The following is a 26640-nucleotide window of genomic DNA, read 5'->3' as shown; positions in this document are numbered from 1 at the left end:
AAAGATTAATTATCCCTTGCATGCAGCACACACACTGGCAGTTCCCACTGGCTGCAAATTCCCCCGTGGGTAACGGCATGCCAAGTGCTGATTTCACTTAATTGCTGACACCTTTCAATGGGGGGTTCAATTGAGACCCGCCGGCGGGTATCTCTTTCTGGCTGTGTATCCCTTGGCGTTGCATCTTTCACTGGCGACACAATTAATTTGCCCTGCCAGAGACATTGCAATTAAATTTTTTCATTAACGCGGAATGCCCACACATCCCACCGATCCACCCACAATCGAAGCCGCAACAAAGGCGACCGACCCATGCATCGCTAAGCGGCTTTGTCTCATTATCTTCAAGGTGCACCACCACCGCACACGTATGTAAAGGGCGAGCAAATTAAGTGTTTCAATTCCGTTGAGATTTTCATTCCATTTCCGCTCACACACACACAAAGTTCCTTTTGGTTTTTGCACTACTCTGGTAGGGGTTTACAGTGCGTATCGCCATCAAAAATAGTTAACAGCATTGAAATGCTTTTAGCTAAAATGCGTTGCGAGCTCTCTCTCTAAAAAGTTCCAGCCAGAAGCCTGAGACAGACTTTGCCATGCCTCTTCCTCGTCTCGTTTAATGCGTGGAAAATAAAATTATTTTGAATTTTATGCTCGGCACACCCATGGCCACAACAGCCCCAAAAACAGGTGATAATATCGCACTAAACGCCTCTGCACACCTTGGCAGCGCTTTAAATTCCCTGCCACACAGCGTGCCACACAGAATTTTGCAACATACTTAGCGGGCATGAAGCGGGCAGCTGGAGGGAGGCAAAAGTTTAAACTGTTCACAATTTTGCTTTGTTTTTTTCGGACCAGGCGTCCGTCCCACTTTTCCCGAAAAAAAAAATGAAAACTTTTATGAGAAATTGCAGCGAGCACAATAAATATTTCGTTTGTGTGTGTTTTTCAAAATATGTATGTCCGAATTTTGTGTGTAAATACACAAGTTTCTTCTGTATTTTTTGTGTCATATATTTTATTAGCATAAAATTCATAAAGCGCTTTTCAAAGATTTTTTCTCTCTGTGTTAGCCCGGCCGCCAGCTAAATTGCTGTGGCACAGAAGCTTAAAGAGAGCACCCGAAAAAGTGAATTAAATGAGGATTGGAGAGTTGCTTAAAGTATTCATCGGATAAAAAAATGTACACTAGACTTAGAGCCATAATTCCTGCTGGTTTTGATTTGGAAAATGTCTTAAGAATATCTAACCCGCTTTTAGTTGTGTATTCAAGCATTTTAATCACTTTTACTTACTCTGGGAAACAGCTTAAAGCTCTCCTTAAAGATCTTCTCGTTTGAAATCTTTCTTCAGTGGCTGCCACACCGCACCACCAGACTCTCGCCGCTCGTCGGTTGTATTCACTGGTAATTGCTTTTCCTTTCAGACATAGTGTGGCAGGATTAACGCTTTCTCTGTCGTGTGGATGGTACGGGCTGTGGATGTGCCACCTGTGTAGCTCCTTCTGTGTAGCTTCTGTGCCGGGAACCAACAAACAAAAAACTCCAAATGAATTTCAGCAACGGAGAGAGAGAGAGCGAGACTGCCGCGAGTGAACGAAAGTCGACCGCAGAACTGGGTGGAAAAATTCGGGAAAAACCGCAGCCCATGCGAGTGGCAGGAAGAATGCAAAGCAAAAGCTGGATGGGATGTAAGAGGAGAAGGGAAGCTCTTCTTTTTGGCCTCCTTTGGGCACTAAGCCTGCAAGCTTGCAGGTAGCAGGTGCGACTACGATGTCGATGCGTCGCGTTGCTGGCCAACTTCGAATCCAAACTGACCGCAAAACATTTGCACTTTGGACTTTATGCCAAAGAAGACGACGACGATGGCTGTGGCGGCGGCGGCGGCGGTAGGGCCCAGACGACGTCGACGGCGACGTCAGCTGATGCCTCAGCGCCAAATAATAACAATAAAAAACCCAACCAGAAGGCAGTTAAAACCAAAAACGCGAATCGAAAGCAGAGCCTACTGCAATGCAAATGTGTGTGTGATGGTGTGTGGGGCAGAGGCGCAGTGTTGCAAAAGGAAATTATGGACGCGTTGTTGGTGCCACCGCTGTCGCTGCCACTGCCGCTGTTGTTGTTGTTGTTGTTGTTGTTGTTGTGCTAATTTGTGTTTGCGGCTTTCGCACATCAAACAACAGCAACAACGAGAACGAGAACGAGAACAAGGAGCGAGCAACCGCCTGTTGTTGCTGCTTCTGTGCTGTTCTGTTCTGTGCTGTTGGCCCCCATCGTTGTGGTTGTCGGTCAGCACGAAAAATGAAGTTGACCTGCTTTCCGACGCTTTCAAATGTGGCACAAAGCAGCCATGCCATGCCCACTCCCCACACAAACACACACACAACGCACGCACACACACACACACACACACACACATGGGCACACTTTTTCGATGGAACACTTCCGAGCAAATTTGCATGCCTCTGTTGATATTGAAATGCCGAGGCAAAGTTGAACTCAAAGCCAGCCACCCACTCGACCAACCGTCAGTCGAGACGGTCGACAGTGGGGCAAAGCCAAGTTGAGGAAAGTTAAGGAGAGCAAAGCCCCCAGGAAAGCCAGAGGCGAGACGGCTCTCACTTTTTCTCCAAAGAATCTCGCCATTTGCAGGCGATAAACACGTAACACGAAAGGCAAACAGAATAAACAAGGCGGGGCCGCAGCGCAGTCGGCGTCGACTTGGACGTCAAAGTCAAATGTTAACGTTAACGAAGACGGCATGCAAATTTCGGCCAAGAAGTCTGTGCAGTGCAGCGACTTGGCGCGGTCAACGCCGCTGCTCAGGAAGTCGTTAGAGCGGGAAAGGACACGGCAAAGCGGCAACCTTTGTGGGTAAAAAGCGGCCCGAAGTGTGCCACAAAAAAAGAGGCAGGAACATGTGGTAAAGCTTTGAATACACTAACAGCTGGACTTTGCATATTTTAATAGCTTAAAATGAAGTCAGAAAATCATAGAAACAGAAGCGATAAAATTATATTTGGTACTTCATTGACTCCTCTCAACTTCGTTGCAGAAATTAGAGCTGCTCCCATATCGCTTCCTTCTCTACATTCGACAATACCCTTTGCAAGAGTACAACAATGGACAAAAACAAACAGCGACAAACGCAAAGCAGTGTCCCGCTTTTGACCACGAATAAATCAGTGAGCCAAACATTGTACGGGCGAGAACTTGGCACAAATCCATTAGCATTAACACTCACATTTTTGCTTTCAGAGTCGCATGCATGGCACGAATACGGAATGGAATAATGGAAATCTATTTACGTAAACTTGGCCAACATACCTGTCCTGGGCAGGGCTGGGCTGGGCTGGGCTGGGTCGAGCGTTTTGCCTTTCACTTTTTCACTTTTGTGGCTGTTGCTTAACAAACTGGGCTTTTAATAAATTCATTACTCTGGCACTTTATGGGTGCACTCTCCAGCAGTGGCAGCAGCACCACCCTTGGTGTGCAGAGAATCCTGCATTGGTTTAGTGCACTGCCCGACATTACGTATACGCCCCGTACATTTATGAACAATCAACTTTATAGCTCCACAACGACTTTGTATGTGCCTGCTGGTTGTGTGTCTGCTTGTGTGCTGCTGCTCCAGCTCCCCAGAGCAGGTCCTGTTTTATTGGCATTTGCACTTGTGTTTGACTTTTCTAAGATATTTTCAATTGAAAGTTGTGTGTCGCAGGGAATTGTCTGTGGAGCTTTGGGCGTTGTCTGCCGCATCCGCATCGTCATCGCCTGGCAAGAAGGAGGACACACACAGCAATTTAATGGATGGCAACTGACGGATGTTCCTCGGTGTACGAGAAAAATGGGATAAAATAGAGACATCCAGCGGAGAGTATTGAATTGTAAACACACATAAATTCCAGCAACGCGGAGTAAAACTTTGATCAATCCAATGGAAATCCACTTAAAGTTTCACCAAAAATATATTCATTTCCGATGGAAATTTTATGGAATAATAAAGAGGTTTCTGGGTTAAGTTTTTGGTATTGATTCAGCGGCAATTGGCATAATAAAATGTATTTAATTTCCCCAACCAAAATGACATCTAATTGCCCATTTGGGCCAGTTCCGCCAGCCACTTACATCACTTGGCTGCAATCAGAGCGCACTTAGGTCCAAGGTCAGCATTTTCCAAGAGGGCATTTAAAAATGTGTTAGCCGGGACAACAGAGAACAGAGAACAAACGACACGACAAACTAAAATTTCGCCCGATTAAATCTTGAAATGAAATAAATTATTGTGTGCACATCGCAGCAGCGTACTGACCCAAATACAACACACAAACACACACACACACACACAACAACACGAAAATGAGAATGGAGAATGGAGCATAGAGAATTGGAATGCGAATGCGAATGAGAGTGGGATTGGGAATGGGATTGGTAAAGGACCAACGACAAAACTCTGGCTGCCATTGCCAGCTGATTATCGCTAATTGTGCCCAAGGAAATATAAATTAAACGAGAACGCTGGGCCAGGACCCAAGCGATACAGGGACAAAGCAGGAAACGGACATCGCCTGGCCACTGGTCGACCCGCGCTTAAATTAATTTGAAACGAGTCTTTAAATATTCACTGCAATTTATTTGATCGATAATTGAGCAGGACAAGGCTGGCGATTTGCGGACAAATTGCCGGGCCTTTGATGAGCAAGAGATTGAGATTAATTGAGCCACCCAAAAAATGGGAGCAGCAACATTTGCTTTCAATGTCAAACTGGCTCAGAAGCAGTCTAGCAACAGCCGAGCGGGACTCATTTAGCATAAATCAAAAAAAAAGTTTACACACTTTGGAAAGCAAACAAAAAGCAATGAGCCAGGTAGGCTATCAGATCAGACTTTCTCTTGGCTTTCCCCACACTAAAAATCATTGTATTTCCCACAACGAAACAGAAACAGTCGAAGCCTCTGAAGGTTAACAAAATTTCGGTGTTACGAAAAATGATAGGTTTGGATAAAAAGAAGACAGCCAAAGACTGCATTGTGCCCAACAATTCTGTGCAGAACATCCAGAAGCCGGGCTACTACGATCCCACAATCAACGCCACGGACCCCAAGCTCAGCGGCATCATGACACACAACTGTCCCTACTGCGAGAACCTCGCCAAGAACTTCCTCTACCTGGAGAGCCTCATACGCAACAACAAGGAGTCCGCGCACAAGTGCAGTGTGTGCCACGCCTCACTTAAGTATCTGGAGCACGTCAATCGCAATGTGCGGCAGGTGTTTGGCAACTCTGAGTCGGTGGTGAAGGCAGATCGTGCCTTGAGCGCCACACCACCCATGCTGCCCAAGTACTCGGTGACGCCAATGGCACAGCGGGCCTCAGGCGGTGCCGTTCTGTCACCGCAAAAGTCACTCAAGACCCTCAAGAAATCAAAGTCAAAGACAAAGTCCGCAAAGGGGCAGAAGTCTGCTAAGCCGCTGAAGTCACTCAAGTCGCTGAAGACAATCAAGACCGCTGGAAAGGCGCTAAGCAAGGCGCTGAAATCCTCCAAGTCCGGCAAGAGCTTGGGCAAGAGCAAGCAGCAGCTGAAGACGGCTTCCACGAGCCAAACCGGCCGAGGGAAGATGGTGCTCAAGCAGAAGTACAGGAAGGCGGCGATCAAGGCACCCGGTCTGGCCGCCGGACGCTCCAAGATTGCTGCCAGTCGCTCCAAGATGGCAGCCAGTCGCTCCAAGATGGCAGCCAGTCGCTCCAAGATGGCAGCCAGTCGCTCAAAGATGTCCGCCAGTCGCTCGAAGATGGCCGCCAGTCACTCCAAACTGGGCCATAAGGCTGGGGCCAAGCAGAAGCAGAAGCTGCCCAAGAAGCGATCGCAGGCAGTGCCCACGAGCATCAACTGGAAGCTGCTGAAGAAGAATCTGCCCAAGCGGATTCCACTCGTCAATTAGGTCTCTACACAATGCTGAACTTCTTTAACAAAATTCTCAGTCAATAAATTAAATCCATGCCAAACTTTCTTTTGGGTTTTTGTGTGTGCTCAAAAATCATTGGGAAAATAAGTCAGCAAGTCAGAGACTGCAAAGACAATTCAGTCATAAATGTACACATGACTCAGTCAACAGATTTTTGAGTTTAGTCAAATTGAATTTTATTTTGTGAACAACAGAACCACAGCCAAATAATTGCTTAAAAATGGCTGACGATGATAAGGACAAGAAAAAGGAAGTGGTGGGTATCCTGACACTGAAAGCTACACCATTTCCTCGATCCCTCATGCTCTTGCTCCTTGCACAGATCGACAACCGGCCCGAGTTCTTCTGGAACTATGTGTCCAAGACTATGCGCCTAAAGCTGGAGAAATGGACCAAGCTGATGTCCACGAACGAGTACAAGGTAAGCGCGCTCCAGAGACTAATTGTAGCTGTGGGGAAAAGCATTCGCCTGGGGCCAAATGTCCAGTCGGTTACACGTCGCTGCGCGTATGAATAGAATTTATGCGCAAATGTTTACCCTTGCAGAGGGTTGGCTTGGGGTGGGTGCAAAAGGTCACGTGCAGCAGATTCTTGCTGCGAATTTGCAGGGCCTTTTCACCGCCTGCGGTTCATTTGACGGCCCCTGCGGCATATTTACTTTGATTTTGGCGCATTTACAGTTTGCATAATTTGGCTCGGCTGTGTCGGAGTTTGTCCCTTTTGGAATTCATAATTTGAAAAATTATGCACCAGGTGCCGGGTGACGTTTGTGGCAAGAACCTTGGGGACCCTTTTGTTTGGGTTACATTTTTGTTGTTTTTTTGTTGGCCCTTCTTTCGTCTTTTGAATTGCTACGAGAATGTTGGCTCTGTTGTTGGCGTTGGCGCGCTTTTAATTGTTGCAAATATTATTTTTATTTCGAGTGTTGACAAGCACGCAATTAGCGTCCACCCACAGCCCCGTTTGACCCCGTTTGTTTAAAGATTTTTACTGCGTGCCACCTGGCAACGGTCAGTCAAATGGCCCAAAAACCTAACTTCAATTTTCATTTAACGACCCACCAGCGAGGCAGTGGCAGAGGCATTCCCACCAGCAGCAGTGTGCACAACGAGCGAGTCCAAATATTTTCACAATTTAAATGCCAGTGCACCACTCGGCCCAGGATGTACCGTGTGGGTTGAGAATGGGTGGACTGATGGCTACGGAAAGCGGCTAAGCAGATTGCCAGCCTAACTGACTTTGGGGCCGCGGCCGGCAGTTTGACAATTTTTCGCCATGCGCGCTCAAATATGCCGCATACGCAGCTGAGGCCCCCAAAATCCTCGCATCGAGCCTACATTTGTTTATGTGCCACCTTCATGGCGGACCTACGTCAGTGCCCGAACATCCCATATCGTATATATTCCACTATAAAGCCCATCCTCAACCATTGTCCGGCCTAAAAACAGCGGCGGCGGCGGCTGAGGGGTACCCTCCTCTCTGTGTTTGTGTGGGTGCGCGCTTCGCTGGCCATTTGGATAAAACTTATTAGACACAAGTGTATTTAGCCCATATGCGTGCGGCCCCCGTCTGTACACTGCCAGCTACCCCCAGTCCCCTCCCTCACTCGCTTTAAGGGTTTATGTAACTAACTGCGGGCCAGTCTCCGGGCGTACTTCGAGCTGCGCACACAACGAGAAACGGCAGAGGATGTTTGCGCCAAGTTTTCACTTTGTTGTGTATATTTTGTTAGGCAATTTTATTAAGTATCTGCGTGGCAGATTTGTTTATATACTTTCTATATTTATTGTGTGTTTTTTTGCTGCCTCTTGTTCTGCTTTTTGCTAAGTGCACGAGGCACGCATCTCCATGCATATATCAAATGGCTGATGCGCGGCAGCATTTGGGGGGGCGGTTGTGCATTTGAACAGAAATAATATTTTGCTGCCAATTTTGCTGCCTGCTCTGGGCTCGTCTCCAGTGGCGACAGTGGAGCAGGCTGGCTAGCTGGCCCGGCACAATTCCTTTGTAATTAGATAACGTAACACAGAGGCGACCGCAGCACTTCCGCTCCCGCTTGCACGCTGCTTGGTAAGGATTCAGTTGGCATCAGCGTGGAGTGGCCGCGCGGGAGGCGTTTACTGGGATGCGCCTAGCTAGGCACTTTTGCCACACCCCAATGACCACCACCACCAAAGCCCGGCCCTGCTCCTCTTCGCCATTGCACGCGTTGCACATTTTGGCCGCGTGTTGCACATTTTCGTTTTACGTTTTACGTAAAATGTTGAGAGCCTTTTCTGATTATTTTGCAAAATCGCAACATTTACCGCCGTGCAGCCTGCTGTGCCCCACCTCCTCACGCTGTTGTTCGTTGGCAGTATAATTAGCCACAGTCCCAGCCTCCCACACACAGACAGGGGAACACACCGGTGTCCCACTCCCTTGCCGTTGTCCAATTTCCCCATTCTGCACACTCGAATGGCTTTTCAAGCGATTGGGATTCGCCAATTCCTCTTCGACAGGATCTGATAATGGAGTTCCTGAACGATCCGAACCAGCATCGCCTGATATTTACCATCAATACGGGCGGACAGCTGTATCCCTCGTTCAATTTTCCCTCAAAGCCGCGCACCAAGACGGCCTACTTCATACGCAATTCAATGCCCCTCACACTGACCGAGGAGAATATGCTAAATGTGAGTATTTCCCTACACTTTCTGGAGCACTAATGCAACCCACTTTCATCGTCTGTTAGTCCCTGATGATTGGCGATCTGCTGCCGAATCCATTGAAAAATCTGTCGGTGCTGCTGGATGAGGTTTTCTTTCCGCTGCTGAACAACCCCGCCAATCAGGTGGGCTGGACGAGTGTGATTGCCAACGACATGAAGACAGAGTCACAGGAGATGCGCAATGGCATTGCCCAGATGATGGGATTGGTTATCAATCGAACCATATTACCCCTGCCCATTTGTATGAACGAGGTCATGGATGCCGCACCGGCCGTAGCCGCAGGGTTCGTGCCACACAAATTGCTCTTTTGATTACGTTTCGTCAGAGTTGTCCCCCACCCGCCTTGCAGGGACACTGCTGTGGTTCATTCCCAGATGAAGCATTCACTCGAATTCATGGTTGTCAAATGGCTCGATGCGGTGGAGGATATGGTTAACATTAAGCCAGACCAAAAGATATACTCCAAGGAGAAGTTCCCCCTGACCGAGGCCATTTTTGCCTTCTGGGAATCACGCCTGGAGAATCTGGAAAACCTCGCCGATCAGCTGGGCGACAAGCGCATCAAGACAATTGGCTTTGTCCTCGAGAAAATTCAATCAATCTTTGAGCAAACATATCGCCGCATAGTGGAACTTGTGCTCGATGCACTGGCCGAGGCCAGGGACATCACAAAATGCCTGTCGGCACTGGTAAGAGAGAGAAACTCAAGCCGTCGTGCAGGGTGTGGGTATGATTACCCTTTCTTATTGCAGAAAAAGAAAATGGATAAGTTCGAGGCGAATGATTTGGATGAAAATAGACCCGAAATTCGTCCACTGATGCTGACGGTGGGCCTGGTGTGGGGACATTCGCGTTACTTTCACACTCTGGATAATATGACGCTGTTTTTTAATGCCTTTCACAACTCACTGATTGAGTGCGCCATTCGCACCATAGAGCCTGACGCTTTGTTTCAGGGCGACATAGACGAGGCCTACAGAAGGATCTCCACGAACATTGAGCACTTGGAGTATTACAAGTGGGTTTCAGTCAGATTAGCACAGAAAGTTCCCTCTACTCCCTTTACTTTAAACCTGCAGAAGCATCTACCAGGAGTGCCGCAACACGTTGAAAAAGTTCAAAATTGGCACCACCTTCAATTCGCAGGACTGGACCTGGCACCCAGAAAAAATCTTTACACGCTTGGATGCATTCATGGAGCGGCTGCACGTACTGAAGGAGGTGTTCAACACGGGCCGCGACTTCATCAAGCTGGAGAAAATTGTAATGGGTGGCCTCAGGGGGCGGCAGATCACAGCCGCACTGGAGAAAATCCTCGAAGACTTCAACAGCACGTATCGCGAGTGGACGAATATTCAGTACAATCCGCTCGATCCCGATGCGGAGAACTCGCACTTCGAAGAGGATCGCTTGAAGTTCCAGGACAAAACGGACATCATGGAGCGCATGATATCGTTTCAGTTCGAGAAGGCTCTCGAGGACACACACGAGCTGCTGCTGGGCGGCTCGCTGCTTATGCGACCCGTCATCAAGGCTCACATGGATCCCTTTATGCATGTCATAGTGGATGACTTCGAGGAGGAGATTATGAATGTAAAAGAGGACTTTAATGAGTTCAAAAGCGCCTATTTGACAAAGGGTGTGGATGTAAGTACAGTAAATTAGAGCTAAAGCTTTGACTATCTTAAGTTTTTCTTTGCTTTTGCCAGGAACTACAAACCGATGATTGTTTCCCCAAAGTTTCGGGCGCTGTGTCGTGGCTCAAGAAGCTCAGATATCGCATAACAGCCATGAATAAAGAGCATGAGATGTACGATTATCCGTAAGTATTCACACTCTATTCAAATACTTCCATTATAAATACTTTTTCCTGCAGCCTCTTCGCCAATGAACACGGTGCGCATGTCATGGACATCTACAATCAAATGCTGAACGAAATTGATGATTTTATTAAGCAAATATTAGACAAGTGGATGGTGGAATGCTGGCAGGGCATTCAAGAGGACATGGCTCTGACGCTGCTGCTCAAGGACGAGGAGGGAAAGATCAGTGTTAATTTTACGGAGCGCCTGAAGATAGCGCTGAAAGACATCAAAGTGCTGCGATTGCTCGGCTGTGAGATGAACCCAAATTTAATGCAATTCTTTAGCCGCGAAGAGGAGCTTTGGGTGGGCTAAACGGAGGAATTTTCGAATGCTTTAATATTCTTTTTTAAACCATTTTCTCCACAGCAAGCACGCATCAAGCTGTTGCGCATTGCCGAGTGGTACAACGACACCAATGAGCGTGCTCATCCCACGGAGAAGGGACTGATTGCCGCTGAAATGTCGCTGATTGAGCAGCACATTGCACCAATGATTAGTTCGATTACCTGGAATGAGTTTAGTAAGTTCAACAGATGATCCCATCCCACCTGTAGCCACCACTCGTACCCCTCCTGCCACAGGTCAACGCTACATTGTGATGATCTTCAAGATGGTCAAGTACTTGCACGATCGTCTGGTTGCTGCCCAGGAGAATCTGCAGGCCATCAAGGACAGCATTCGCAGCTGGGGCAAGGTGACACTCTTCCAGCGTAAGGACTTGAATCCGCGACTGCTGCTGCACACAGATCCACGGGAACCCATCCTGGAGGAGCGTGCAGCTCTGGCAGCCATTTCCCAGCGACTGATTGATCTGCTTATGTACGTCAATCTGAAGCTGTTCTTTGACATTCCACGGCGCTACAGCCTGCCACCGGGGGAGCATGGCGAGGAGGAGGATGAGGGCGATGGCATTTGGCCGCCGTTGGTCAGTCTCTCCGTGATGACCACGGTGCAGGTGAAGAAGAAACACGACGGTGACGACGAGGAGGAGGACGAAGAGGAGATCGAAGAGGAGCAGTCGGAGAGCGAGGAGGAGATCATCACTCCATTCCATCGCTACGAACTGCTCAAGGGAGTGAGCGAAGAGGAGCGTGAGCTCTTCCGCGAATACGAGTTGTACGTGGACAAAATCATTGCGGAGAGTCTGCTGGACGCGGTCATCACCAGCACCACATACCTGCGCATGGAGGTGGAGAATCGCTTCGAGCACAACTCGCCCATCTTTGAGATATTCATGGAGCTGCAGGAGCCGAACGTTGTCTACTTCCTCAACCTCGATGTCAGCTCCCAGACGGGCTTCTCCGTCTTTGTGGACACTTTGCTGAGCAACATAAGCGGACAGATGAGTCTGCTGTATCGTGTGGCACAAGATCCGCCCGAGATCAGCGGGGAAGAGGCAGCAAATTTCATGGGTGGGTCACACATTGAGGGACTCCATTTCACATTAACTTTGTTGACTCTTTCGCAGATGAACTGGAGGCAAAGCCCGACCTGGATAAGCTCACAAATGACATTACGAACAAAGTGAAGATGGCCCTGCAGGCCATTCGTTTGCATGGCAAGGGGTATATGGAGTACTCCTATCTGTGGATCTGGAACAAGCCGAACTATCTCATGGAAGTGAAGAAGTACGGCAGGAGCCTGACGCTGGACGAGCGCGATGCGGAGGCGGAGCTGGAGGGCAGCTCCGGTGTCGCTCCACTGGGCACGGAGTACCCACCGCTATCCGTGTACAAGGATCAGCTGGACAAGTTCATAGAGCTGCAGGAACAGGTGCGCACATGGGACACGTACGAGGACTTCTTTGTGTTCCTGCGCCTCAACATGGGCGGCTTCAAGTTGGCGGTGCTGCATCAGGTGGGCCAGTGGATCAGCCTCTTCAAAATGGATCTGATCAATCGCGTCAAGGACTCGCTAAGCGAACTGCAAGACTTTGTGGACGAGGCCAACATTGTGCTCAAGGTGGAGCTGCAAAAGGATGACTTCGAAGGCCTCATCAAGATCCTCTCCGTGTTGAACCAAATCAATGAGAAGCAATTCATCTACGATTCGATGTTTGAGCCCCTCAAGGAGATCATCGATCTGCTGCGGCTGTACAACTACGAGTTCAAGGACACGGAACTGGCGCAAATCAACGAACTGCCCGATGCCTGGATGAAGGTGAAGCGTCTGGCGGCCACCACGAAGCAGCTGATCGCACCCATCCAGAGCTACCAAGTGGATCTGATCGAGAAGCGAATTATGCTCTGCGACAACATGTCCAACACTTATCGCAAGAAGTTCCTGCGCAAGAAGTTCTTCAATGTGCCATGCCCCAATTGCTATGAGCTGATCGATGAGTCCGACCTGGAGCTTGTCGAACTGGAGGAGCGGCAAAAGAGCCTCGCGGAATCGGCGGTTCTCTTCGAGTTGACGGGCCCGGAAGCCGCCAAGATCGAACTGTGTCGCAGCGATCTGAAGCTGGTGAAGATCATGTGGGACTTTGCCATCACCATACAGTCCACGATCAACGACTGGCAGAAGACGCCCTGGAAGAAGATCGACATCGAGACCATGGACCAGGAGTGCAAAAAGTTTGGCCGCGAGCTGCGTGGCCTGGACAAGACCATGCGCACCTGGGAGCCATTCATCTTCATGGAAGCATCGCTCAAGAATCTGATGACCTCGCTCAGGGCCGTCACGGAGCTGCAGAACCCGGCAATACGCGATCGCCATTGGATCGAGCTGATGCAAACGACGCAGGTGAAGTTCAGCATGGATGACTCCACGACGCTGAAGAATCTCATCGACCTGAACCTGCACGAGTACGAGGAGGAAGTGAAGAACATTGTGGACAAGTCGGTGAAGGAGATGGCCATGGAGAAGCAGCTGCGCGACATTGCCACCGCCTGGGCAACCATGGAGTTTGGCAACGAGATACACGAGCGCACGGGGCTGAAGCTGCTGAAGGCATCCGAGGAGATGATCGAGACGCTGGAGGATCACCAGGGACAGCTGCAGAACATGGCCTCGTCCAAGTACATTGCGTTCTTTGAGACCGAAGTGCGCTCGTGGCAGCAGAAGCTCTCCAATGCGGATCAGATCATTGGCTCGTGGTTCGAGGTGCAGCGCAAGTGGCAGTACCTGGAGAGCATATTCATTGGCTCCGAGGACATACGCTCACAGCTGCCGGAGGACTCCAAGCGCTTCGACTTCATAGACAAGGAGTTCAAGGCGCTGCTGGCCCAAATGAACTCCGATCGGAATGTGGTTCGTTCCACCAATCGTTCCGGCAGCAAACTCTACGAACATCTCGAGGGTCTGCTCAAGATGTTGCTGCTCTGCGAGAAGGCGCTGAATGACTACCTGGAGACGAAGCGTCTGGCCTATCCGCGCTTCTACTTCGTATCCTCTGCCGACTTGCTGGACATTCTGTCGAATGGCAACAATCCCGCCGCCGTGTCCCGCCATCTCACCAAGCTCTACGATTCGCTGGGCAAACTGAATCTCATTTCTGGCTCCAAGAATGCCGCGGGCATGGTGGCCAAGGAGCTGGAGGAGTACGTGCCCTTCCTGGACAACTGCGACTGCAGCGGCAAGGTCGAAGTCTGGCTGAATCGTGTCACGGACAAAATGCGCGACACGCTGCGGGACCAGCTGAAGCGTTCCTTGACCACCTACGACCACAAGCCGCGTCACGTGTGGATCTTCGAGTGGCCCGCCCAACCGGCCCTCGTGGGCACACAAATCATGTGGACAACGGAGACAAACGATGCCTTTGCCAAGGTGCAGCAGCGCTACGAGAATGCCCTCAAGGACTACAACAAGAAGCAAGTGAATCAGTTGAATAATCTAATTATGCTGCTGCTGGGCGACCTCACAGCTGCGGAGCGGCAGAAGGTCATGACTGTGTGCACCATCGATGTGCACAGCCGCGATGTGGTGTCCACCATCATCGCCAAGAAGGTGGAGGTGCAGACAGCCTTCCAGTGGCAGAGTCAGCTGCGTCATCGGTGGGACAACAAAGTCGACGATTGCTTTGCCAACATTTGCGATGCACAATTCCGCTACGACTACGAGTATCTGGGGAATACACCCCGCCTGGTGATCACACCGCTCACGGATCGCTGCTACATCACACTGACGCAGTCGCTGCATCTGGTGATGGGTGGAGCGCCCGCGGGTCCCGCTGGCACGGGCAAGACCGAAACAACCAAGGATCTGGGACGTGCGCTGGGCATGATGGTGTACGTCTTCAATTGCTCGGAGCAAATGGACTACAAATCGATTGGCAACATACACAAGGGACTGGCGCAGACCGGCGCCTGGGGCTGCTTCGATGAGTTCAACCGCATCTCCGTGGAGGTGCTGTCCGTGGTGGCGGTGCAGGTCAAGTGCATACAGGATGCCATCAAGGGCAAGAAGCAGACGTTCAGCTTCCTCGGCGAGCACATTTCGCTGCGCAACACCGTGGGCGTGTTCATAACCATGAATCCCGGCTATGCGGGTCGCGCGGAGCTGCCCGAGAACCTCAAGGCCCTGTATCGACCCTGTGCGATGGTTGTGCCTGATTTTGCACTGATTAGTGAGATAATGCTGGTGGCCGAGGGCTTCCAGGAGGCACGTCTGCTGGCACGCAAATTTATCACCCTCTACACGCTGTGCAAGGAGCTGCTCTCGAAGCAGGACCATTACGATTGGGGTCTGCGTGCCATCAAGTCGGTGCTGGTCGTTGCCGGTGCCCTGCGGGTGAGTTCTAGCCCTAAATCCAGCTCCCACTTGGCTCCCCATAATTAGCTGCGGCGGACTGTTGGACTGTTGGGGAGTGGAATGACCTACAATAAGATTTACTGTCCTCTCATGCAACTAAACTTAATATTTCACGTACATTTAACCTACTGCCGGGGTTTAAATGTCGTAATTTTATCCATTGGCAGCAGCCACTCGCTCCTCTTGCTCCTCTTCTGAATGTTTTACTGTCTGTCCCCCCCACCCGAAAGTTTGTCTCAATTACGTGCGTGCCAGACTGCCAGCCAGGACGCTGTGTTGGCCAAGATCCGAATATTAAGACTGTAGCGCACTGCAAAGCTCTCTCTGTCCCTCTCTCGCTTCACCCCGTTTGTCATTGGCAACTTTTTAATTAAAAGTTTCATCCGAGTAATGGGATATTTGCACTGCGAAATGCCACGAACCACGAACCACGGACCACCGACGACTCCAGCAGATACCTCTACCAGATAGATGGATACTTGTGTGCAATATTTGTGGGTGTCGTTGTCGCCTCTGCCACTGCCTTTTCCTTTCCTTCATTTGCTACAAGTATCTAATTGCCAAAAGGATTTGCAAAACTTCGGCCTGGAACTGGACCTCCAAGCCGCTCCCTCTCCCTTTCCCACTCTTGTTGCTGGCAAAACTTTTTGGCCAGCAATTGCCAGCAAAACTATGCCCAAAACACACACACACACACACAGGGGCTCCTGTAACTACGTGAGTCTCTGGCTAATGAGCTGCAAAAGTCACGCGCACAATTAGCTGTAGCTAAAAGATTTTAATTAAAGGTCACATCGATTTCTCCTTAGCGCGACGATCGCCAGCGACCCGAGGATCAGGTGCTAATGCGAGCTCTGCGAGATTTCAATATACCCAAAATTGTCACCGACGATGTGCCCGTGTTTATGGGTCTGATTGGAGACCTCTTCCCCGCGCTGGATGTGCCGCGGAAGCGGAATATGGAATTTGAGGCTGTGATCAAGCGTTCGGCCATTGATTTGAAACTGCAGCCGGAGGATGGTTTTATCCTGAAGATTGTGCAGCTGGAGGAGCTCTTTGCCGTGCGGCATTCCGTGTTCATAATTGGCTTTGCCGGCACGGGCAAGTCTGAAGTGTGGAAAACGCTAAACAAAACCTACCAGAATCAGAAGCGAAAGCCACACTACAACGACCTCAATCCGAAGGCGGTGACCAATGACGAGCTGTTCGGCATCGTCAATCCGGCGACGCGCGAATGGAAGGACGGACTGTTCTCCATACTGATGCGCGATCAGGCGAATCTCGGTGGCACGGGACCCAAGTGGATTGTGCTCGATGGCGACATTGATCCCATGTGGATCGAGAGTCTCAACACGGTGATGGACGACAACAAAGTGCTGACGCTGGCGAGCAACGAGCGCATTGCCCTGACCAAGGAGATGCGTTTGCTCTTCGAGATTGCATCGCTGCGCACAGCCACGCCGGCCACAGTGTCGCGTGCTGGGATATTGTACATCAATCCCCAGGACTTGGGCTGGACACCGTTCATCCAGTCGTGGCTGGGCACACGCACCAACACCAGCGAGGTGGCCACGCTCAATGTGCTCTTCGACAAGTATGTGCCGCCGCTGCTGGACATATTCCGGAATCGCCTGAAGTCCATTACGCCCATCTCGGACATAGCGCGACTGCAGATGACCTGCTTCCTGCTGGACAGCATGCTGACGCCGCAGAATGTGCCCAACGATTGCCCCAAGGACTGGTACGAGATTTACTTTGTCTTCAGCATTGTGTGGGGCTTTGGCTCCTCGCTGTTCCAGGACCAAATCATCGACTGGCGCAACGAGTTCAGCAAGTGGTTCCTCAACGAGTACAAGTCTGTGAAGTTCCCCTCGTCTGGGAATATATTCTCCTTCTACATTGACAATGAGTCGAAGAAGTTCCTGCCGTGGACCAATCTGGTGCCAGAGTTCGAGCTGGACATGGATCTGCCGCTGCAGTCCAATTTGGTGAACACCAACGAGACGACTCGCCTGCGCTTCTTCATGGACACCCTGATCGAGGCGGACCATCCGCTGATGCTGATCGGCCCACCGGGCTCGGGCAAGACCATTCTCATGAATGCCAAACTGAATGCTCTGCCCACCGAGAAGTATGCGGTGACAAATGTCCCATTTAATTTCTACACCACATCGGAGATGCTGCAGCGCATCCTGGAGAAGCCGCTGGAGAAGAAGGCCGGTCGCAACTACGGGCCCATTGGCAATAAGCGCATGATTTACTTTGTGGATGACATGAACATGCCCGAGGTGGACAAATACTTTACGGTGCAGCCGCACACGTTGATACGACAGTTCATGGACTATCATCATTGGTACGATCGCCAGAAGATGACGCTCAAGGACATACACAAGTGCAATTTTGTGGCCTGCATGAATCCCTCAGCGGGTTCCTTCACCATCGATCCACGACTACAGCGACACTTTTGCTCGTTCGCCGTGAAGTGAGTTAAGAGAATGATTAATCATTCAATTTATTTCATTTCTTTTTTCCCCTACAGTCCACCCAGCCCGGATGCCTTGTTCCACATCCTAAATTCCATACTCTCGCAGCACTTGAATAATCCCGCACAGAAATTCGACAAAACTGTCGTCAGACTGTGCGAGAGCATGGTCACAACGGCCATTACGTTGCATCAAAAGGTGGCAGCCACATTCCTGCCCACAGCCATTAAATTTCACTACAATTTCAATCTGCGCGATATCGCAAATATATTTACGGTGAGTCTTGCAGAGAAATCTGCACGGGAGCACACCAAATTCCTCTCAATTTCCACCTATTAGAACCAATATAAATATCTCTCTGTCCCCCCAGGGCATTCTCTATGCCAACAGCGAGACCTGCCCCAATGCCAACTACATGATACGCCTCTGGGTGCACGAATGCTATCGGGTCTATGGCGACAAGCTCGTGGACTACACGGACATTGGCAGCTTTAAGAAAATCGTTGCCGATGCCGTGCGCAAGGGCATCGAGGGGCTGAGCGAGGATGTGGTCTATGCACAGCCTCACATCTACTGTCACTTTGCCAAGGGGTTGACGGACATCAAGTACATGCCCATACCGGACTGGGAGCGGCTCAAGTCGTTGCTGGAGGAGGCACAGGACCGGTACAATGACTATGTGGGTGCCATGAATCTGGTGCTCTTCGACGATGCCATGTCGCATGTGTGTCGCATAAGTCGCATCTTGGAGTCCTCCAGGGGCTATGCGCTGCTCATTGGCGTCGGCGGCTCGGGCAAACAATCGCTGACTCGCTTGGCATCGTTCATCTCATCGCTGGACGTGTTCCAGGTGCAACTGACAAAGGACTACAGCGTCAACGATCTGAAGGTGAACATAGCGGGGCTCTACTCCAAGGCTGGTGTCAAGAACACAGCCTGCTGCTTCCTCATGACCGACTCGGAGGTGGCACGCGAGCAGTTCCTGGTGCTGGTCAACGATCTGCTGGCCTCTGGCGACATCCACGAACTCTTCCCCGACGATGAGGTGGAGAATATTGTCAATGCCGTGCGGAATGAGGTGAAACAGCTGGGCATAATGGACAGCAAAGAGAACTGCTGGAAGTACTTCATCGAGAAGGTGCGCAGCCTGCTGAAGGTGGTCCTCTGCTTCTCGCCGGTGGGCGCCACGCTACGTGTGCGTTCCCGCAAGTTCCCGGCTCTGGTGAACTGCACGACCATCGATTGGTTCCACGAGTGGCCGCAGCAGGCCCTCGAGTCGGTGTCCATGCGTTTCCTCTCGGAGATTACGGTGCTGCCCCAAGAGCTCGCCTTCCCCGTGTCCAAGTTCATGGCCTACGTGCACAAGACGGTCAACGACATATCGCAGATTTACTTGGCCAATGCCAAGCGCTACAACTACACGACACCCAAGTCATTCCTCGAGCTGATTGCGCTCTACTCGAAGCTGCTGCACGAGAAGGTGAAGGCCAATCTGGATCGACGCATTCGCCTGGAGAACGGACTCATCAAGCTGGCGAGTTGCACTAAGGAAGTGGACGCGCTGCAGGATGTGCTCAAGGTGCAGGAGGTGGAGCTGAAGGTGAAGAACCAGGAGGCCGACAATCTGATTGTGGTCGTGGGCACAGAGAACGAAAAGGTGTCCAAGGAGCGCGCGTTCGCCACCAAGGAGGAGAAGAACGTGCGCCAAATCGAGGAGGATGTCACGGCCAAGGCCAAGCTCTGCGAGGAGGATTTCCTGAAGGCGCAGCCCGCACTGCTGGCCGCCCAGGAGGCGCTCAACACGCTCAACAAGAACAACCTAACGGAATTGAAGTCCTTTGGCTCACCGCCAGATGCTGTGGTCAGTGTCTGTGGCGCTGTCCTCGTGCTGTTTGCCAGCAAGGGAAAGATACCCAAGGACCGCAGCTGGAAGGCTTGCCGCGTCATCATGGGCAATGTGGACAAGTTCCTCGACAACCTCATCAACTACGACAAGAAGCACATTCATCCGGACGTCATCAAGGCGCTGCAGCCGTACATCAACGATCCAGACTTCAGTCCCGAGAAGATCATCTCCAAGTCCTCGGCTGCCGCCGGTCTCTGCTCGTGGGTGATAAACATCAATCGCTTCTACGATGTCTACCTGATAGTGGAGCCCAAGGAGCGCGCTCTGCTGGAGTCGGAGAAGGAGCTGCAGGATGCACGCGACAAGCTGACGGCGCTGAACCAGCGCCTCAACGAACTGGAGGAGGAGCTGAGTGTTCTGCAAATGGAGTACGACGAGGCGCTGGCCCAGAAGCAAAAGTGCCAGGATGAGGCGGACAAAACGGCCTTCACCATCGACATTGCCAATCGACTGATTGGGGGTCTGGCCAATGAGAAGGTGCGCTGGACAGAGTCCGTCAAAAGGTAAGGAAAATTAGCAACAAAATTCGTTCTTTTGCTGATCGTTCCACCTCTCTTACAGCTTAACTTCCGGCATCAGACAACTGCCTGGGGATATTCTAACCATTGCCTGCTTCATTTCCTATGTGGGCTGCTTCACCCGCGCCTATCGCACCGAGTTGCAGGAGAAAATGTGGGCGCCCGCCTTCAAGAAGAGCGAGCCACCCATACCCTCCACGGACGGTGTCGATCCCTTTGACATGATCTGCGACGATGCACAGATAGCCGAGTGGAACAATCAGGGACTGCCCAGCGATCGCATGTCAGCGGAAAATGCCGCAATTCTCGTGCAATCCGAGCGCTATCCGCTCATGATCGATCCACAGCTGTAAGTGGTAGAATTTTGCAGCTAACAAAACTCTAACACTGATCCACAGGCAGGGCATCAAGTGGGTGAAGAACAAGTACGGCGCGGGTCTCGTGGTGCTGCGACTCACGCAGCGGGGCTACCTCGATCAGGTGGAGAAGGCGGTGAGCAATGGCAGTGTTTTGCTCATCGAAAACATTGGCGAGAATGTGGATCCAGTGCTGAATCCACTGCTGGGACGACAACTCATCAAAAAGGGCACCATTCTGAAGATCGGCGATCGTGAGATTGATTTTAATCCCAAGTTCCGACTGATTCTGCACACAAAGCTGGCCAATCCTCACTACAAGCCCGAAATGCAGGCCCAGACGACGCTGATCAACTTCACGGTGACCCGCGATGGACTCGAGGATCAGCTGCTGGCGGAGGTCGTCAAGGTGGAGCGACCCGATCTGGAGTCCATGCGCACACGACTCACCCAGCAGCAGAATCACTTTAAGATTACGCTGAAATTCCTCGAGGATGATCTGCTGGCGCGTCTCTCGTCTGCAGGCGACAATGTGCTGGAGGATGTCACTTTGGTCATGAATCTGGAGAAGACCAAGAAGACAGCGGACGAGATAGAGATCAAGGTGGCCGAGGCAAAGATCACAGGTGTCCAGATCGATTCGGCTCGTGAGGCCTACCGGCCTGCGGCGGAGCGTGCCTCCATTATTTACTTTATCCTCAACGATCTGTTCAAGATCAATCCCATCTACCAGTTCTCGCTGAAGGCCTTCACCGTGGTCTTCAACAATGCAATGCTGAAGGCCACGCCCGCCGAGAAGCTCAAGGATCGTGTGGAGAGTCTCATCGACTCGATAACCTACTGCACCTACATCTACACATCCCGCGGGCTGTTCGAGCAGGATAAGCTCATTTTTCTCACACAAATGTGCATACAGATTCTAGTCACCGCTGGGGAAGTGGAGCCCATTGAGCTGGACTTTCTGCTGCGTTTTCCCTACATGCCGAATCAAACTTCGAACTTTCCCTGGATGACGAATCTCGGCTGGGGCGGCATCCGCGCACTGAGCAATCTGCCCGCGTTCAAGGGTCTGGAGAAGGACATTGAGGGTTCGCACAAGCGCTGGAAGAAATTTGTCGATTCGGAGAGTCCCGAGAACGAGAAGTTCCCCGGCGAATGGAAGGGCAAATCGGCCATCCAGAGATTGTGTATTATGCGCTGCATACGCCCCGATCGCATGTCCTACGCGATGCAAACGTTCATCGACGAGAAACTCGGCTCCAAGTACATCGATGCGCGGTCCGTGGAGTTTGCCAAGACCTTCGAGGAGTCCAGCCCCGAGACGCACATGTTCTTTGTCCTCTCGCCGGGCGTCGATCCCCTAAAGGATGTGGAGAAGCTGGGCAAGACGCTCGGCTTCAGTTTCGATCATGAGAATTTCCACAGCGTTTCTCTCGGGCAGGGCCAGGAGATTGTGGCCGAGAATGCCATTGAAACAGCCTCGCAAAACGGCCACTGGGTGATCCTGCAGAACATTCACTTGGTGGCCCGCTGGCTGCCCAGTTTGGAGAAGAAAATGGAATCCTCACTGAACAATGCCCACGAGAATTATCGACTGTTCCTGAGTGCCGAGCCTGCGGGCGATCCCCTGATGCACATTCTGCCGCAGGGCATTCTGGAGTCGGCCATCAAGATAACCAATGAACCGCCCACGGGCATGATGGCCAACATACACAAGGCCCTGGATAACTTCAGCGATGAGACGCTGGAGATGTGCTCCAAGGAGACCGAGTTCAAGGCCGTTCTCTTCTCGCTGTGCTACTTCCATGCTGTTGTCGCGGAGCGGCGCAAGTTCGGGCCGCAGGGCTGGAATCGCGGCTATCCCTTCAACGTGGGCGATCTCACCATCTCCGTGTATGTGCTGTACAATTATCTGGAGGCCAACACCCGTGTGCCGTGGGAGGATCTGCGCTATCTCTTTGGGGAGATCATGTACGGCGGCCACATCACGGACGACTGGGACAGGCGGCTGTGCCGCACCTACCTGGAGGAGTTCATGCAGCCGGAGCTGATCGATGGCGAGTTGAACTACTGTCCGGGCTTCCCGGCTCCTGGCATCCTCAAATATGCCGGCTACCATCAGTACATCGATGACAATCTGCCCTGGGAGAGTCCTGCTCTCTATGGGCTGCACTCGAACGCGGAAATTGGCTTCCTGACGACCGTCTCGGAGCGTCTTTTCCGCATTGTTTTCGAGCTGCAGCCGCGCATGTCCAGCGGCGGCGGTGGCGGCGGTGAGTCCGTCTCGCAGGAGGACATCACCAAGGGCATCATTGAGGATCTGCTGGACAAGGTACCGACACCGTTCAACATCCTGGAGCTGATGGCACGCGTCGAGGACCGCAACCCGTACATAATTGTCGCCTTTCAGGAGTGCGAACGAATGAACATGCTGATGGCCGAGCTGCGGCGATCCCTCAACGAAATCGATCTGGGGTTGAAAGGTGAACTGACAATCTCCTCGCTGATGGAGGAGCTCATGCTGTGCTTGTACATGGATCAGGTGCCCGAGCAGTGGACAAAGTTGGCCTATCCCAGCATGCTGGGCCTTCAATCCTGGTTCTCCGATCTCATGTTGCGGCTGCGCGAGCTGGAGGGTTGGGTGGCCGACTTCCGGCTGCCCTCGTCCATATGGCTGGCGGGTTTCTTCAATCCGCAGTCCCTGCTGACGGCCATTATGCAGCAGACGGCGCGCAAGAACGAGTGGCCGCTGGATCGCATGTGCCTCAACTGTGATGTGACGAAGAAGTTTAAGGAGGAGTTTACGTAGGGGAAAACTAATCATCGCTTGAGGATTCTACTGATAAATCTCTCCCTGTGTTTAGCTCTGCTCCACGTGAAGGTGCCTATGTGAATGGCCTGTTCATGGAGGGTGCTCGTTGGGACATGAAAATGGGCACCATTACGGATGCCTTCAACAAGGAGCTGTTCCCCGCCATGCCCGTCATTTACATCAAGGCCGTCACACAGGACAAGCAGGAAACGAAGAATATCTACGAGTGTCCAGTCTATAAAATTCGGTATGTACCTCTGACTGACCGACCACAAACGAGGGACAGACACAGACTCCACTCCCAGACCCATTTCAATCCACACTATTCACTGCTCAGAGCTCTGTCCAGCTCTAATCGCCGCCGGATGTCCGCATAGAAATTTGCCTCCCATTGTTTTTGTGCCTCTCGTTATATTTGCCGGGCTGGCTGTGGGCTGAGGGCTGAGGGGTGAGGGTTTATTTTTTGTTCCGAGAGAAGCGCTTTGTTGTTGTCAGCATTCGCTTTCAATTTCCTCATCCACTCGAACTAACATCCTTCCGCTGACTTGTCGTCATGGTTGCTCATTCATGGCCAGTTTTCGCAGTGTCTGGTCCAATCTGCTGCTCCCCTCTGGTCTGACTGTCTGCTTCTCCGGTCAATCGTCAATCGTCAGCAGGGCCGCCTGTCCGTTTGTCAATCAATTGTGAATTGTTTATTGAATGTTGTCGTTGGACTCCGCACACAATGCCACTAACAGTCCAGCCAGTCCTGGACTGGTCCAGTCCAGTTGTCAGGAGTTGTTGGCACTGGCTTTGGCTCTGGCTTCGTTTTGGTTTTTCCTTTGCTGGCTGGCCATCATCATTTCTAGTTCTTTATTTTCTTTTTTGTTTCAACTTTTGGCAGCGGGGGCAGAACGGACTAGCTACTAACATTGTTTACACTGTCAAACGCTCTATTTTCTATTTAGCTTTTTGTGCACACACACAGACGGTGGGGGGCGGGGGGTTTTTTGTCTGCCTTTCTATTTGCGCGCTGATCGATTTGTTGTTCAGCGACGGGGCATGGGTATTGAGTGATTTGGCTGAGAGCAGAGTGTGGAGTGTGTGTCTGTTTTATACCCTTCTTGGCGGGGAGAATCTACTCTACGGTACGGTCCAATCTGGCAGTTTAAACTAATAATATTAAGCTATATTTAACCTGGCAGTGTAGCCCAAAACCTCATCACTTTTAGCCATTATTTCTGTCATGTTTTAAATAGTTACTGCAGGCCCCAATGCTCTCATAAATTTGCTCCAAATGGAAATGTTCTTTGTTCGTAATGAAATAGTGTTGACTTTTCTCATACACACACAGACACAGAGACACACACAGATAGAGACAGAGTCATTGAATCGCGAGTCCTTAACAAATGCACGAGATTGCTTTTAAACGAGAAGGACGCCATGCAGTCTGCTGCCCAGCCTCGCCATGTGATGATTTGTTCTCACATAATGAAACTCATCAGCAGCTGCAGAGCTACAGAGTCCTGGCAGTCGGCAGTCGGGAGTCGAGTCGAGTCGAGAGTCCTGGCAGTCAGTGGGCTAAAGGGTTTATCCATAAAGTACTACACAAGTTGTGCGCCCAGCGATGCAGCCAAGATCGACGCTTGGCATAAATTCAAAAAGTCCCAGCAGCAGCAGAGCCACGGACTGCCACTTGCAGTGGGGAAAAGCATAGTAAAAGCATTTTACAGTTTCATTTCTCATGGCTCAGTGCCGGTGCCCAATGTCCACTGTCCGTTGTCCCGCTGTCCGTTGTCCTGCTGTCCGCTTACTGCCTGCCTTCCGCTGCCGCCTGCCTGCCTGCTGTCCCCAGTTCGGCTTTTGTGCGATTTACTTAATTTGAAGTGTGTGGCGTGGCCGAGGTTGGGGCTTCGGGCTGGGGTTGAAGCTGAAGCCATCGAGCAATGCCTTTTAAAATCAATTTGAGGTTTATTTTTCTTGCGGCTTTCTTCTGGCCTCGCCCTGGCCCTGCCCTGGCCCTGGCCCCACCAACGATTCTCTGCCCGACCATCGATTCCATTTGGCTTCCTTCGCTTTTTCTTTACAATGTTTGACTTGGACTGTCACACTATTTATGCACATCCTTACATCCTTACGCTCTTTCTGCAGACTCCGAGGACCCACTTTCGTTTGGACATTTAATCTGAAGAGCAGAGAGAAGGCCAGCAAATGGACCCTGGCCGGCGTTTGTCTGCTGCTGCAGACCTAAGAGCAGAGCAAAGTCCCACCAACCAGCAGGCCTATTCCCCACAGCCAACCGAGTAAACTATGTAAAATAATCTTCGTTATTGTTAAATTATATTTCTATACATTCAATTGATGGATCTCAAATGTGGGGGAATGTGTGTGACAGCTTTGTTCACGGGTAAGAGCAAGTTTTAAGCTGAGGGCAAACAGCTTGTGCAAATTCATTAACAACAGAGTCCCAGTCCCAGTTCCAGTTCCCAGTTCCAGCCACTGTCCTCAATCCGCCATCACAGATTTACCCCGCCACAGATGGCAGAAGGAAGCCCGCAACTGTTGCGGTTTGCCTGTGCAAAATGAGGGCAATGCATTTGTCCCGGAGGGTTCCAGCGCGTAGTTCCCCAATCCAAAAGCAGCGGGTTGCCAAGCACTTGTTTTTGATGTGACGCTGATATTTAAAAGTGGAGTTCACATCAAAGTTACACAACGCTCATCATGAGTAGCAGGAGGAGCAACAGCAGCAGCAGCCAGTACACCACACAAATGGGTTATACATTCAGCTATTATATTTAGTTTGGTTGACTAATATTAGCCGCATTATAAAGCAGTTTTGAATGAGTTTAGTTTACTTTTCTTTGCAGCATAAGCCACCGAATTATGACAAATTTCGCAGCGGAAAGACTGGCCCAGGCAGTGCATCTTTTGGGTCGGTTCGCGTGACATTTGGGGCAAGTGTTCCCGCCTGTTTCCATGTGGTAGTACTTGCAGTAATTGCGCAGCATTTTAACTGTGCTGCACTCAACAGCCTGCTACTGCCACTGCCACCAGCTTTGTTGTTGCAACTGCAACGAGCTGCTCTTCTTACTTGACACATGTCAGTCAGTCACTCAAAGCGCTTGACTCTCTGGAGAGCGAGTAAAGCCAAGCGGCAGGCAACTGGGATTTGAGATTACGATTGAGAATTGAGCAGAGCAGAGTGTACACTGTACATAGGATGCCATAAATTTAAGTTAATGCACACCAAGAGTGAGGCACTTAAGCTGTCAGTTATGAAACGGCGGCGGGC

The 26640-nt window shown here is 51.0% G+C and overlaps 3 protein-coding genes across 5 annotated transcripts in view; 2 read left to right on the top strand and 1 right to left on the bottom strand.

Annotated features, from left to right (window-relative positions):
- Positions 1-26640, bottom strand: part of LOC117897558 (ankyrin repeat and KH domain-containing protein mask) — a 69038-nt gene that overhangs the window by 29838 nt on the left and 12560 nt on the right. The window contains exon 1 of one of the 2 annotated variants that reach the window (XM_034806490.1): positions 1299-1508. The exons of the other annotated variant lie outside the window; for it this stretch is intronic. The gene's annotated coding sequence lies outside the window, so the exon portion shown is untranslated. Of the gene's footprint in view, positions 1-1298; positions 1509-26640 lie in introns of those variants that run through there. 2 annotated transcript variants of the gene reach the window in all.
- On the top strand, positions 4770-5965 carry LOC117897563. The gene is made up of 2 exons (XM_034806505.1): positions 4770-4870; positions 4944-5965. The coding sequence occupies exons 1-2, from the start codon at positions 4862-4864 to the stop codon at positions 5943-5945; spliced, it is 1011 nt and encodes a 336-aa protein (XP_034662396.1). The 5' UTR covers positions 4770-4861; the 3' UTR covers positions 5946-5965.
- The window catches only part of LOC117897557 (dynein beta chain, ciliary), a 29819-nt gene continuing 9275 nt past the window's right edge, over positions 6097-26640 (top strand). Inside the window, exons 1-19 of one of the 2 annotated variants that reach the window (XM_034806488.1) lie at positions 6097-6225; positions 6292-6390; positions 8471-8644; positions 8704-8963; positions 9030-9369; positions 9433-9698; positions 9760-10327; positions 10390-10502; positions 10557-10848; positions 10912-11065; positions 11127-11957; positions 12014-15273; positions 16104-17776; positions 17834-18053; positions 18148-20186; positions 20245-20550; positions 20600-23362; positions 23422-23616; positions 25500-25619. In XM_034806488.1, coding sequence (XP_034662379.1) covers positions 6190-6225; positions 6292-6390; positions 8471-8644; positions 8704-8963; positions 9030-9369; positions 9433-9698; positions 9760-10327; positions 10390-10502; positions 10557-10848; positions 10912-11065; positions 11127-11957; positions 12014-15273; positions 16104-17776; positions 17834-18053; positions 18148-20186; positions 20245-20550; positions 20600-23362; positions 23422-23616; positions 25500-25599 — 13689 coding nt within the window. In that variant the 5' untranslated portion in view covers positions 6097-6189 and the 3' untranslated portion in view covers positions 25600-25619. Of the gene's footprint in view, positions 6226-6291; positions 6391-8470; positions 8645-8703; positions 8964-9029; positions 9370-9432; positions 9699-9759; positions 10328-10389; positions 10503-10556; positions 10849-10911; positions 11066-11126; positions 11958-12013; positions 15274-16103; positions 17777-17833; positions 18054-18147; positions 20187-20244; positions 20551-20599; positions 23363-23421; positions 23617-25499; positions 25717-26640 lie in introns of those variants that run through there. The other variant, XM_034806487.1, reaches the window with a different exon arrangement.

Source organism: Drosophila subobscura, chromosome O (genome assembly GCF_008121235.1).
Source record: "Drosophila subobscura isolate 14011-0131.10 chromosome O, UCBerk_Dsub_1.0, whole genome shotgun sequence".
In the NCBI taxonomy this organism is placed as follows: domain Eukaryota; kingdom Metazoa; phylum Arthropoda; class Insecta; order Diptera; family Drosophilidae; genus Drosophila; species Drosophila subobscura.
Note: the sequence above shows the minus strand (reverse complement) of the source record. Positions and strands in the feature narration are given on the sequence as shown.